Source organism: Staurois parvus, unplaced genomic scaffold (assembly GCF_062004578.1).
Source record: "Staurois parvus isolate SC_StPar_1 unplaced genomic scaffold, SC_StPar_1.0 ptg001191l, whole genome shotgun sequence".
In the NCBI taxonomy this organism is placed as follows: Eukaryota; Metazoa; Chordata; class Amphibia; order Anura; family Ranidae; genus Staurois; species Staurois parvus.
In genome coordinates, this window is record NW_028318987.1 from 351,107 (window position 1) to 365,198 (window position 14,092).

Genomic DNA, 14,092 nt, shown 5'->3' on the forward strand with positions numbered 1-14,092 from the left:
CCAAGAATAGGCTCAGGAACTACCCCTTTCTGAATCACCCCTTATCTCCACCCAGTACCCACCTCTAAGCACAGTCTCTTGGTCCCACCCCCAACCCAACTCCTAGTACCGCCCATTTTAGAGAATACAGAACCAAGTATCATTTTGTGGTGCTAAGTAATTTGTAGAAAATAGCTGGACTAATTTTGGAATGGCACTCTCTGAAGGGTCCATTAATGGCCTTGATGATAAGACCACACTGTCATTGCCATATGGTCTTTTCTGGCCATCATCACAAGTTGGACAAATGCCTTCTGGGCAATGGTCAACACAGAAACGATCGTTGTCATTAACTTTCCAACTCTTGGCCCAGTCTACAATGGAGATGACAAGAGTGTTGTCTGCGGTCATCATCTCGTCCTCAACTTCGAGGTTAAAGTTGCTGCAAAGGCCTCAAAAGGGTTACCACCATTCTCTGAGAATAGGCTCAGGAACTCCCCCTTTCTGAATCACCCCTTGTCTCTGCCCCGTACCCACCTCTAAGCACAGTCTCTTGGTCCCACCCCCTACCCACCTCCCAGTACCGCTCATTTTAGAGAATACAGAACCAAGTATCATTTTGCGGTGCTAAGTAATTTGCATAGAATTTATTAATGATCACAGAAAAGTACTAAAATAGATCCCCTGCAGCCAGCAGCAATAGACCCCCCCACCCCTGCAAAAATAGATACCCAAGAAAATATAGATCCTCCACAACAATAGGCCCCCATCAACAATAGACCCACAGCAACAATAGATCCCAAGCAACAATAGACCCCCACAGCAATAGACCCCCAGCAACAATAGACCCACAGCAACAATAGATACACAGCATTGATAGACCCCCACAACAATAGACCCCCATCAACAATACATCTCCCAGACACAATAGACCCCCAGCAACAAATAGATCTCCCAGCAACAATAGACCCCCAGCAACAAATAGATCCCCCCACAATAATAGACCCCTTCAACAACAATGATACTCCTGCAACAAAATACCAGCTCAGCAACAATAGCTCCACCCCAGCAATAATAGACTCTCAGCAGCAACAAGAGATCTCCCAGTAGCCAGCATCAATAGACCTCTCCCTCAAAATTAGATCCTTCCCAGCAACAATTGACCACCCTCATCAAGATAAGACCTGCCCAGCAACAATACATTCCCCACCAGCAACAAAAGACCTCTCAGCAGCCAGCATAAATAGACCTCTCCCTCAACATTAGATCCCTCCTGGCAACAATTGATCACTCCCATCAACATAAGACTTGCCCAGCAACAATACATTCCCCACCAGCAACAAAAGACCTCCTAGCAGCCGGCATCCATAGACCTCTCCCTTAATATTAGATCCCTCCTGGAAACAATTGACCCCCCCCCAGGTAACATAAGACCTCCCCAGCAATAATACATTCCCCACCAGCAACAAAAGACCTCTCAGCAGCCAGCATCCATAGACCTCTACCTCAATATTAGATCCCTCTCAGCAACAATTGACCACCCCCATCAACATAAGACCTTACCAGCAACAATACATTCCCCACCAGCAACAAAAGACCTCCCAGCAGCCATTATCCATAGACCTCTCCCTCAATATTAGATCCCTCCCGGCAACAATTGATCACCCCAGTAACATAAGACCTGCCCAGCAATAATACATTCCCCACCAGCATTAAAAGACCTCCCAGCAGCCAGCATCAATAGACCTCTCCCTCAACATTAGTTCCCTCCCGGCAACAATTGGCCACCCCCATCAACATAAGACCTGCCCAGCAACAATACATTCCCCACCAGCAACAAGAGACCTCCCAGCAGCCAGCATCAATAAACCCTCCAGCACACCCCAGCACTCCTTGCCATTACATACATTCAGTACTGGAGGTGCCGGAACTGTGTTCCCACCGAAAAAAGCCCTGGTTTATATATATATATATACAGTCAGGTCCATAAATATTGGGACATGGACACAATTCTAACATTTTTGGCTCTATACACCACCACAATGGATTTGAAATGAAACGAACAAGATGTGCTTTAACTGCAGACTGTCAGCTTGAATTTGAGGGTATTTACATCCAAATCAGGTGAACGGTGTAGGAATTACAACAGTTTGCATATGTGCCTCCAACTTGTTAAGGGACCAAAAGTAATGGGACAATTGGCTTCTCAGCTGTTCCATGGCCAGGTGTGTGTTATTCCCTCATTATCCCAATTACAATGAGCAGATAAAAGGTCCAAAGTTCATTTCAAGTGTGCAATTTGCATTCGGAATCTGTTGCTGTCAACTCTCAAGATGAGGTCCAAAGAGCTGTCACTATCAGTGAAGCAAGCCATCATTAGGCTGAAAAAAACAAAACAAACCCATCAGAGAGATAGCAAAAACATTAGGCGTGGCCAAAACAACTGTTTGGAACATTCTTAAAAAGAAGGAACGCACCGGTGAGCTCAGCAACACCAAAAGACCCGGAAGACCACGGAAAACAACTGTGGTGGATGAGCGAAGAATTCTTTCCCTGGTGAAGAAAACACCCTTCATAACAGTTGGCCAGATCAAGAACACTCTCCAGGAGGTAGGTGTATGTGTGTCAAAGTCAACAATCAAGAGAAGACTTCACCAGAGTGAATACAGAGGGTTCACCATAAGATGGAAACCATTGGTGAGCCTCAAAAACAGGAAGGCCAGATTAGAGTTTGCCAAACGACATCTAAAAAGCCTTCACAGTTCTGGAACAACATCCTATGGAGAGAGGAGACCGACATCAACTTGTACCAGAGTGATGGGAAGAGAAGAGTATGGAGAAGGAACTGCTCATGATCCTAAGCATACCACCTTATCAGTGATCATGGTGGTGGTAGTGTCATGGCGTGGGCATGTATGGCTGCCAATGGAACTGGTTCTCTTGTATTTATTGATGATGTGACTGCTGACAGAAGCAGCCGGATGAATTGTGAAGTGTTTCGGGAATATTATCGGCTCATATTCAGCCAAATGCTTCACAACTCATTGGACGTCGCTTCACAGTGCAGATGGACAATGACCCAAAGCATACTGCAAAAGCAACCAAAGAGTTTTTTAAGGGAAAGAAGTGGAATGTTATGCAATGGCCAAGTCAATCACCTGACCTGAATCCGATTGAGCATGCATTTCACTTGCTGAAGACAAAACTGCAGGGAAAATGCCCCAAGAACAAGCAGGAACTGAAGACCGTTGCAGTAGAGGCCTGGCAGAGCATCACCAGGGATGAAACCCAGCGTCTGGTGATGTCTATGCGTTCCAGACTTCAGGCTGTAATTGACTGCAAAGGATTTGCAACCAAGTATTAAAAAGTGAAAGTTTGATTTATGATTATTATTTTGTCCCATTACTTTTGGTCCTTTAACAAGTGAGAGGCACATATGCAAACTGTTGTAATTCCTACACCGTTCACCTGATTTGCATGTAAATACCCTCAAATTAAAGCTGACAGTCTGCAGTTAAAGCACATCTTGTTTGTTTCATTGCAAATCCATTGTGGTGGTGTATAGAGCCAAAAATGTTAGAATTGTATCGATGTCCCAATATTTATGGACCTGACTGTATATATATATATATATATATATATATATAAAATATATGTGTGTTTAACCCCTTGGCGCTGGCGCCTCCCAGCCCTTTAAGGGTTTCAGAAGCCGGGAGGCAGGGCGGGGTTTTAGGGTCATGTGACTGCCGTGATTCGCCGTGAAGGCGGTCACATGATTGGGAAAGGTTCTGATCGAAAGAGGAGATTGGGACCTTTCCGTGAATACCAGACATGTGCACTGGCAGCGCGTAGGGCGCGCACTCTCAGCACATATGTTTTTCTTAATTGCACGCAAATGTGTGGCCGCTTGGTGTCTAGGCCCAGATGCTGGGAGGCCGGCGTGTAGAGGTTAATTTTGGAGGGTGAAGAACACGAATTCTTTGGTCTCACACATCACCTACCACATCCCGAAGGAGTTCTCCAGTCATAAACTTTAACTCCACTCTTTCTGCAGATGGTATTATAGGCACTCAAGGCCCGGCACACTACTAGTTTGGCGCCTTTATAGATGCAGGCATCATACAAACAGTTGGTGAAGAAAATAGCTGGACTAATTTTGGAATGGCACTCTCTGAAGGGTCCATTAATGGCCTTGATGATAAGACCACACTGTTTGTCATTGCCGTACGGTCTCTTCTGGCCGTCATCACAAGTTGGACAAATGCCTTCTGGGCAATGGTCAACACAGAAACGATCGTTGTCATTAACTTTCCAACTCTTGGCCCAGTCTACAACGGAGGTGACAAGAGTGTTGTCTGCAGTCATCATCTCGTCCCCAACTGTGAGGTTAAAGTTGCCGCAAAGACCCCTGGTGAGACCAAAGTAGCTGCTGGAGAGTGTGACCACCGCATACGAGTTATAGTCATAGGAAACGTAAAGACCAAAATTGGTTTGCACTAAAGCACTGAAACCACTGATGCTTGCTGAGATCTTCCCATTCAGTAAATATATTGGTAGGTTGACGACCACATCATTAACCTAAGGGAGAAAACATGGTCAACTTAGATATTTTTGTTTCATTGCATTTAAATCCCAGCTCCAGTTTTTTTTCCCTTTCTCTTACCCCTTCCTGCACCTATTTTTAACACTTTCCTTTAACATACATACCCCAATTCCTGCTGTCTTCTTCCTGGTCATGGGACAAGCTGGGTCCTTCCTATACCTCTATTGTTGGAAATGGGTGGTCCTCACTGCCCGACAGCCCTTAGGATGTGTGAGCCTTGTTTCACACAACTTTAACCCTTACCCTGGCTGTGCATAGAAGCATCTCAAGCAGATGTTTCCATGGGGGGGTTTGGTTTACAGGTATTGGGTAGAATGATGTTGTCAGGACCCAGGTCCGAACCTGCGACTTCTGCGGTGTCTGGTGATGTCTCTTCTTGCTGTTCTGCCTGAGATGCTTGACAGCACCCTATCTGATCCATTGGACAATTCTGCCTTGTTTCTGGTGAGCCTTGAAATTTTTACTCCTCACATAAACTTCCTGGTTTAAACAGTGCCTCTACACTTCCTGTTTGCAGATTATTGTGCTCTCTCCAGCCAATATTGCACTGTTGTCACACCTTCTGCTGTCCATATCACTGCTATCACCGAATTTTGGCTTGTTCCTTGACTAAGCTTCTGCATGATCCCAACTTGCAAGCATGTGTTACTGACTTTTGGCTTGTTCCTCAACGATGCTTCTGCTTGGTCCCAACGTACAACCACGTGTTACCGACCTTTGGCTTGTTCCTTGACTATGCTTCTGCATGATCCCAACTTGCAACCACGTGTTACTGACTTTTGGCTTGTTCCTTGACTATGCTTCTGCTTGAACCCAATCCGCAACCACGTGTTACTGACTTTTGGCTTGTTCCTTGACTATGCTTCTGCATGATCCCAACCTGCAACCACGTGTTACTGACTTTTGGCTTGTTCCTTGACTATGCTTCTGCTTGAACCCAATCCGCAACCACGTGTTACCGACCTTTGGCTTGTTCCTTGACTATGCTTCTGCATGATCCCAACCTGCAACCAAGTGTTACTGACTTTTGGCTTGGTCCTTAACGATGCTTCTGCTTGACCCCCAACCCGCAACCACGTGTTACCGACCTTTGGCTTGTTCCTTGACTATGCTTCTGCATGATCCCAACCTGAAACCACGTGTTACCGACCTTTGGCTTGTTCCTTGACTATGCTTCTGCATGATCCCAACCTGAAACCACGTGTTACCGACCTTTGGCTTGTTCCTTGACTATGCTTCTGCATGATCCCAACCTGAAACCACGTGTTACCAACTTTTGGCTTGTTTACTGACTCCACTTCTGCTTGATCCCTACCCACTATACCTGCTGCTGGACCCCGACTTGCTCATCTCCTGGTGGGGCGATCCTAAGGACCGCAACCTGGTACTAAAATACAGCAAAACCTATTTCCACCATTAGGATCTCTGGTGAATACCAGTGAGTGCTTGGACTCCACACCTCGGGTCATCAGCCAGGTTGGCCTGCTGCTGCTCTTATCAAGTTGGTCAGTGGGAGCCTCTCTACTGCTACAGCTACTGGTCTCCGAGCTTGACCCTGGACCATGAAGGCCTACAGGTCCGAAGGGCATGGGCAGGACACCAGGCTTGGAGAAGAGTGCAGAAAAAAGCACTGGAGATAGTGAGTAATGTCTGAGACATAAAGAGCATTAAAAAGTTGGAGTTGGGTTTTAAAGTAAAATAAAAAACAAACAAAAGCTCAAAGGAAGCCTTACCCGAACTTTGCCAAATTCACCCCTGACAATGGACACCTTATATCCATAGGCGTAAATGTTAACGCCTCTGACAAATGACACCGTTTGGCTACCTCTGTTCTCGTTCTTCTCTTCCACAGTAAATGGTGTCAGTCCATCGATTTCACCATCGTATTTAGATAGGACATATGTGCAGGTTCCTTGGAAGTCGAAGGTGAAGCCATCAAAAGTTCTGAAGTGAGGGTCACCCATGGCCCAACAGGTACCATTAAATTTTGGCTCACAGACTGGATTGCCATTCTTAACTTTGCACGTTTCTTGAATCATGCAGTTAAAAGATTTGCAAGGATCTATTAAAAAAAAAACAAAAAAAATTAATTAATTACCATTTGTCTTTATTGCTTCATGTTCCTGATTCGTCTGTTGAAAATACATATTGTAGAAAGCCAAATCTTTTTTCTTCATTTTGAATAGAGAATGGAATGGCTGAGACGGCGGCTTCCATGTTTTTTTTTTTCTGTCCATTGGGGAAAATTCCCTTTACTGTCCTGTAGATACAACAGGAATTGAGAGGAAATCTCTTCAAAGTATCAGAGATCCTCATTTGGATGGCTGCCACCAGATTTTGCCTATTCTAGTGGCAACTTAAAATTTTGGATTTTTTTTCATCGCTTTCATTCAATGAACAAAAATATTTTTTTTTGGTTCAGTCCAGGCTTCCAGGTTTTTTTTATTTTTTATGTGTCCATTGGGGAGAGTTCCCTTTATTGTCCCGTAGATACAACAGGAATTGAGAGGAAATCTCTTCAAAGTATCAGAGATCCTCATTTGGATGGCTGCCACCAGAGCAAGATTTTTCCTGTAATTAAAATTTTGGATTTTTTTTCATCGCCTTCATTAAATGACCAAATGAACAAAAATATTTTTTTTTTGTTTCAGTCCAGGCTTCCAGGTTTTTTTTATTTTTTATGTGTCCATTGGGGAGAGTTCCCTTTATTGTCCCGTAGATACAACAGGAATTGAGAGGAAATCTCTTCAAAGTATCAGAGATCCTCATTTGGATGGGTGCCACCAGAGCAAGATTTTGCCTATTCTTAAAATTTTGGATTTTTTTTCATCACTTTCATTCAATGAACAACTGAACAAAAATATTTTTTTTGTTTCAGTCCAGTCTTCCAGGTTTTTTTTTATTTTTTATGTGTTCATTGGGGAGAGTTCCCTTTACTGCCCCGTAGATACAACAGGAATTGAGAGGAAATCTCTTCAAAGTATCAGAGATCCTCATTTGGATGGGTGCCACCAGAGCAAGATTTTTCCTATTCTTAAAATTTTGGATTTTTTTTCATCGCCTTCATTAAATGAACAAAAAAACTTTTTTGGTTCAGTCCAGTCTTCCAGGTTTTTTTTTTTTTGTCCATTGGGGAAAGTTCCCTTTACTGTCCCATAGATACAACAGGAATTGAGAGGAAATCTTTTCAAAGTATCAGAGATCCTCATTTGGATGGCTACCACCAGAGCAAGATTTTGCCTATTCTTAAAATTTTGGATTTTTTTTCATCACTTTCATTCAATGAACAACTGAACAAAAATATTTTTTTTTTTATTTCAGTCCATGCTTCCAGGTTTTTTTTTTTGTTTTATGTGTCCATTGGGGAAAGTTCCCTTTACTGTCCCATAGATACAACAGGAATTGAGAGGAAATCTCTTCAAAGTATCAGAGATCCTCATTTGGATGGCTGCCACCAGAGCAAGATTTTTCCTATTCTTAAAATTTTGGATTTTTTTTCATCGCCTTCATTAAATGAACAAAAATACTTTTTTTTTGTTTCAGTCCAGTCTTCCAGGTTTTTTTTTTGTGTCCATTGGGGAAAGTTCCCTTTACTGTCCCATAGATACAACAGGAATTGAGAGGAAATCTCTTCAAAGTATCAGAGATCCTCATTTGGATGGATGCCACCAGAGCAAGATTTTGCCTATTCTTAAGATTTTGGATTTTTTTTCATCACTTTCATTCAATGAACAACTGAACAAAAATATTTTTTTTCTTTCAGTCCAGTCTTCCAGGTTTTTTTTATTTTTTATGTGTTCATTGGGGAGAGTTCCCTTTACTGCCCCGTAGATACAACAGGAATTGAGAGGAAATCTCTTCAAAGTATCAGAGATCCTCATTTGGATGGGTGCCACCAGAGCAAGATTTTTCCTATTCTTAAAATTTTGGATTTTTTTTCATCGCCTTCATTAAATGAACAAAAATACTTTTTTTTTGTTTCAGTCCAGTCTTCCAGGTTTTTTTTTTGTGTCCATTGGGGAAAGTTCCCTTTACTGTCCCATAGATACAACAGGAATTGAGAGGAAATCTCTTCAAAGTATCAGAGATCCTCATTTGGATGGCTACCACCAGAGCAAGATTTTGCCTATTCTTAAAATTTTGGATTTTTTTTCATCACTTTCATTCAATGAACAACTGAACAAAAATATTTTTTTTTTGTTTCAGTCCAGTCTTCCAGGTTTTTTTTATTTTTTATGTGTTCATTGGGGAGAGTTCCCTTTACTGCCCCGTAGATACAACAGGAATTGAGAGGAAATCTCTTCAAAGTATCAGAGATCCTCATTTGGATGGGTGCCACCAGAGCAAGATTTTTCCTATTCTTAAAATTTTGGATTTTTTTTCATCGCCTTCATTAAATGAACAAAAATACTTTTTTTTTGTTTCAGTCCAGTCTTCCAGGTTTTTTTTTTGTGTCCATTGGGGAAAGTTCCCTTTACTGTCCCATAGATACAACAGGAATTGAGAGGAAATCTTTTCAAAGTATCAGAGATCCTCATTTGGATGGCTACCACCAGAGCAAGATTTTGCCTATTCTTAAAATTTTGGATTTTTTTTCATCACTTTCATTCAATGAACAACTGAACAAAAATATTTTTTTTGTTTCAGTCCAGTCTTCCAGGTTTTTTTTATTTTTTATGTGTTCATTGGGGAGAGTTCCCTTTACTGCCCCGTAGATACAACAGGAATTGAGAGGAAATCTCTTCAAAGTATCAGAGATCCTCATTTGGATGGGTGCCACCAGAGCAAGATTTTGCCTATTCTTAAAATTTTGGATTTTTTTTCATCGCCTTCATTAAATGAACAAAAATACTTTTTTTTGTTTCAGTCCAGGCTTCCAGGTATTTTTTTTTTTTGTCCATTGGGGAAAGTTCCCTATACTGTCCCGTAGATACAACAGGAATTGAGAAGAAATCTCTTCAAAGTATCAGAGATCCTCATTTGGATGGCTGCCACCAGAGCAAGATTTTGCCTATTCTTAAAGGTTTGGATTTTTTTTTCATCGCTTTCATTCAATGAACAAAAATATTTTTTTTAAATATTTCTTTTCAGTCTTAAATGTAACACATAAATAAAGAAAATAGCAAATAAAAAGAAATAGAAGAAAGAGAAAATGTGTATTTAGAAAACACTTTTACGATGATCATCGGTATTTCATAAAAAGGCTTTCAGTGCCGGGATCCATGCTGCTATTATTATTACCTATGTTGACGCAGGCCACGACTCCATGTATTATCTGACATGTCTCCCCTTCACCACAGCCGGTTATCTCACACGCCAAGACGCCTGAAGGATTACATGTGCAGACTCGACGGCAGTCCTTGGATAAGACCTTTTCATTTGGCTGTTTTCCGTAAAAAAAATGGAGAGGAGAAAAGGAATGTACAATGAGTATCTAACACTTCCTTAATTGATATAGTAAATCTGATTTTCAGTCTTGCACAGGTGTACCGGACTGTTAGTGACGTCATCATGCCCATAGACCGGGCCCTGCCACTTCTGCCCTCCCTCCACCCTAAAGGTCTTGTGAATGGACTGTTCCTGACATCATCATGCCCATAGACCGGGCCTTGCTGCTTCTCCCCCCCCCCACACGCTAGAGGTTTGACTGTGAGAGCGCCGGCCCGAGGCTTTAATTCAAGCGCTTTCGATCTCTATGATTTGAGATCATCTCCATTTGGTAAGAGGCCCACCTTTGACTCTTTTTGGAGCACTTTTTGAGCACTGGAGCTCCCTATATGAAGAAGTTTCCAAGCTCTGAGCACCTTTTCGTCACTGTTTTGGACTTTTCTTGATACATATTTTTAGATGACATGTAATATATATGAATTGTGTTATCATGATATAATTTGCCCTTTTTAGTTATTTATTGATTCACGAAAAATTGGCCAGATTTTGTTGAAATTTAGGGAACTTGCATTGTAAAACTCTCAGTTTAGCTCTTTACTGCAAAAGAGTTAGATTCGGGGCGGAGAAGCCAATCAGAGCTGGGTGGAGTGTTCAGTACTCCAAACACAAACATACACAAATGGGTGAAAGAGTAAAAAAAAAGTTTTAATAGTTCACAACTCGACCACAAAAATAAACTTCAACGTGTTTCGGAGCAACATGACTTGGCCTTCATCAAGGCTTGGACTAAAAGAATGAAGGCCCAAAATGGACATTTAGCAGCAGTACACACTTACCCTGACTGCAGGGTAAGTGTGTACTGCTGCTAACTTACCAACATTGTCCATGGCGATTGCCCGAACCCCAGACACCCAGTCCGTATCCTCGAGTTCCTAAGTTTCCAAAATTTGAATAAAGAAAGCGATTCTAGTCAAAGCTTTACCTTGTAGTACCTTCCATGTCCAAAGCAGCCACACTTGTCCATTGGAACGCAACCTTTCCCATCGAAGAAGTAGTTGTCGTTACACGAGCATCCCTCGGAACAATAGGAAGGCAGCCTATCTGGGTCAGTGATTCTGGCACAATGCGTACTACTGACATCAGAACAAAGACGGTATTGGCTGTTGGGTGGGCAGTAGTGGGCTGTTACAAAGAAAAAAAGTAACATAAAACACAACGATGTAAACTTTTAATATGTAGACTTATCACAGTGGGGAAAAAAATACAAATGGAGGGGGGGGGGGGGCATAGGCGGTTTAACTGTTTTCACGGTGTCAGGACCAGGATCTGAACCTGCGACCTGTACTGTGACGGAGGCCAGTAGCTATAGCAGTAGAGAAGCTCCCTCCAGCCAGCTGCTATAGCTACTGGCAGTAGAGAGGCTCAGGTTATGGCAGCTTCACAATCTCTACAGACAACCAGTACTCCTGGCTATTCGAGCGATTGCAGAAATTGGGTGCTAGCCTGATCCTCAGATGAAGCTTCTTCCGGCACAGACTTTCCTTGTTATGTTATTATGGAGTCCTCCCGAAATACCAGTACTGCTCTTTTGTCTTGAGCCCACGGTTGTGTGTCCAAGTCCTCTTTTGCCTCCCCCTACTTCCTGCAAGCATCACTTCTTGACTTGAGCTCATGAACCAGTCCAACGAGTTTATTAGCAGCTGAATAGGGGTTGCCTAGCTTCTACCTATATTTATGCTATAAAAATCACTACAATGCTATAGTAAACAGAAATGCTGCACATACAATTGTAGGACAAATAATTCAAGGCATACAACATGTATACACATGACATACTGTATCTATACTATAGGAATATGCTAAAAGCTACTTAGCTCAGGTTATGGTAGCTTCACAATCTCTATAGACAACCAGTACTCCTGGCTATTCGAGCGATTGCAGAAATTGGGTGCTAGCCTAATCCTCAGATGAAGTTTCTTCTGGCACAGACTTTCCTCGTTGTTATGTTATTATGGAGTCCTCCCGAAATACCAGTACTGCTCTTTTGTCTTGAGTCCACAGTTGTGTGGCCATGTCCTTTTTTCCCCTCTCCCTACTTCCTGCAAGCATCACTTCTTGACTTGAGCTCATGAACCAGTCCAACAAGTTTATTAGCAGCTGAATAGGGGTTGCCTATCTTCTACCTGTATTTATGCTATAAAAATCACTACAATGCTATAGTAAACAGAAATGCTGCACATGCAATTGTAGGAAAAAACAATTCAAGACATACAACATGTATTCACACCCCATATGGAAGAAAAATATATTTGAAATATATATTAAAAATATTGTTCCCAAATATATTGCCATATATTTGAAATGCCACAATTTTGACCATATTCAATATATTTCAAAATATATTTAAATATATTTTTTTTTATTAATATTTTATATATATATATATATATATATATATATATATATATATATATATATAATCTTTTGAACACATAAAAAAAGTAATTTTGACATGAATTCCAAAAATGTAGATTGGTATTTTTAAAGGCATACAGTATATTTGAAATGTATTTTTAAAAATATTTTTCATATATTTTGTAACAAAAATGCATTTCAACATGCAGTATATATATATATATATATATATATATATATATATATATATATATATATATATATATTTTTTTTTTTTTTTTTTAAATATATTGATTATGGCCAAATTTGTAGCATTTCAAATACATGGCAATATATTTGGGAAGAATATTTTTAAAATATATTTCAAATATATTTTTTTCTTCCATGTGGGACATGACATACTATATCTATACTATAGGAATATGATAAAAGTTACTTAGCTCAGGTTATGGCAGCTTCACAATCTCTATAGACAACCGGAACTCCTTTCTATTCGAGCGATTGCAGAAATTGGGTGCTAGCCTAATCCTCAGATGAAGTTTCTTCTGGCACAGACTTTCCTCGTTGTTATGTTATTATGGAGTCCTCCCGAAATACCAGTACTGCTCTTTTGTCTTGAGTCCACGGTTGTGTGGCCATGTCCTTTTTTCACCTCTCCCTACTTCCTGCAAGCATCACTTCTTGGCTTTAGCTCATGAACTAGTCCAACAAGTTTATTAGCTACTGAATAGGGGTTGCCTATCTTCTACCTGTATTTATGCTATAAAAAATCACTACAATGCTATAGTAAACAGAAATGCTGCACATGCAATTGTAGGAAAAACAATTCAAGACATACAACATGTATTCATACCCCATATGGAAGAAAAATATATTTCAAATGCCACAATTTTGACCATATTCAATATATTTCAAAATATATTTAAATATATTTTTTTAAATTATTATTTTTTTATATATATATATATAATCTTTAGAACACATATAAAAAAAGTCATTTTGAAATGCATTCCAAAAATGTAGATTTGTATTTTTAAAGGCATACAGTATATTTGAAATGTATTTTTAAAAATATTTTTCATATATTTTGTAATAAACACGCATTTCAACATGCAGTGTATATATATATATATATATATATATATATATATATATGTTTTTTTTTTAAATATATTGAATATGGCCAAAATTGTAGCATTTCAAATACATGGCAATATATTTGGGAAGAATATTTTTAAAATATATTTCAAATATATTTTTTTCTTCCATGTGGGACATGACATACTGTATCTATACTATAGGAATATGCTAAAAGTTACTTAGCTCAGGTTATGGCAGCTTCACAATCTCTACAGACAACCAGAACTCCTGGCTATTTGAGTGATTGCAGAAATTGGGTGCTAGCCTGATCCTCAGATGAAGTTTCTTCTGGCACAGACTTTCCCCTTTGTTATGTTATTATGGAGTCCTCCCAAAATACCAGTACTGCTCTTTTGTCTTGAGCCCATGGTTGAGTGTCCAAGTCCTTTTTCCCCTCTCCCTACTTCCTGCAAGCATCACTTCTTGACTTGAGCTCATGAACCAGTCCAACAAGTTTATTAGCAGTTGAATAGGGGTTGCCTATCTTCTACCTGTATTTATGCTATAAAAATCACTACAATGCTATAGTAAACAGAAATGCTGCACATACAATTGTAGGAAAAACAA

General features: G+C 40.4%; 1 protein-coding gene across 1 annotated transcript in view; it reads right to left on the reverse strand.

Moving 5' to 3' along the window:
- LOC149438474 (IgGFc-binding protein-like) overlaps window positions 1-14,092 on the reverse strand; it is a 58,594-nt gene that overhangs the window by 20,512 nt on the left and 23,990 nt on the right. Inside the window, exons 11-14 of the mRNA XM_089659812.1 lie at window positions 10,953-11,152; window positions 9,824-9,965; window positions 6,316-6,644; window positions 3,981-4,557 (exon numbers count right to left, since the gene is read on the reverse strand). Of these exons, the coding sequence (XP_089515938.1) occupies window positions 3,981-4,557; window positions 6,316-6,644; window positions 9,824-9,965; window positions 10,953-11,152 (1,248 nt within the window). The remainder of the gene's footprint in view (window positions 1-3,980; window positions 4,558-6,315; window positions 6,645-9,823; window positions 9,966-10,952; window positions 11,153-14,092) is intronic.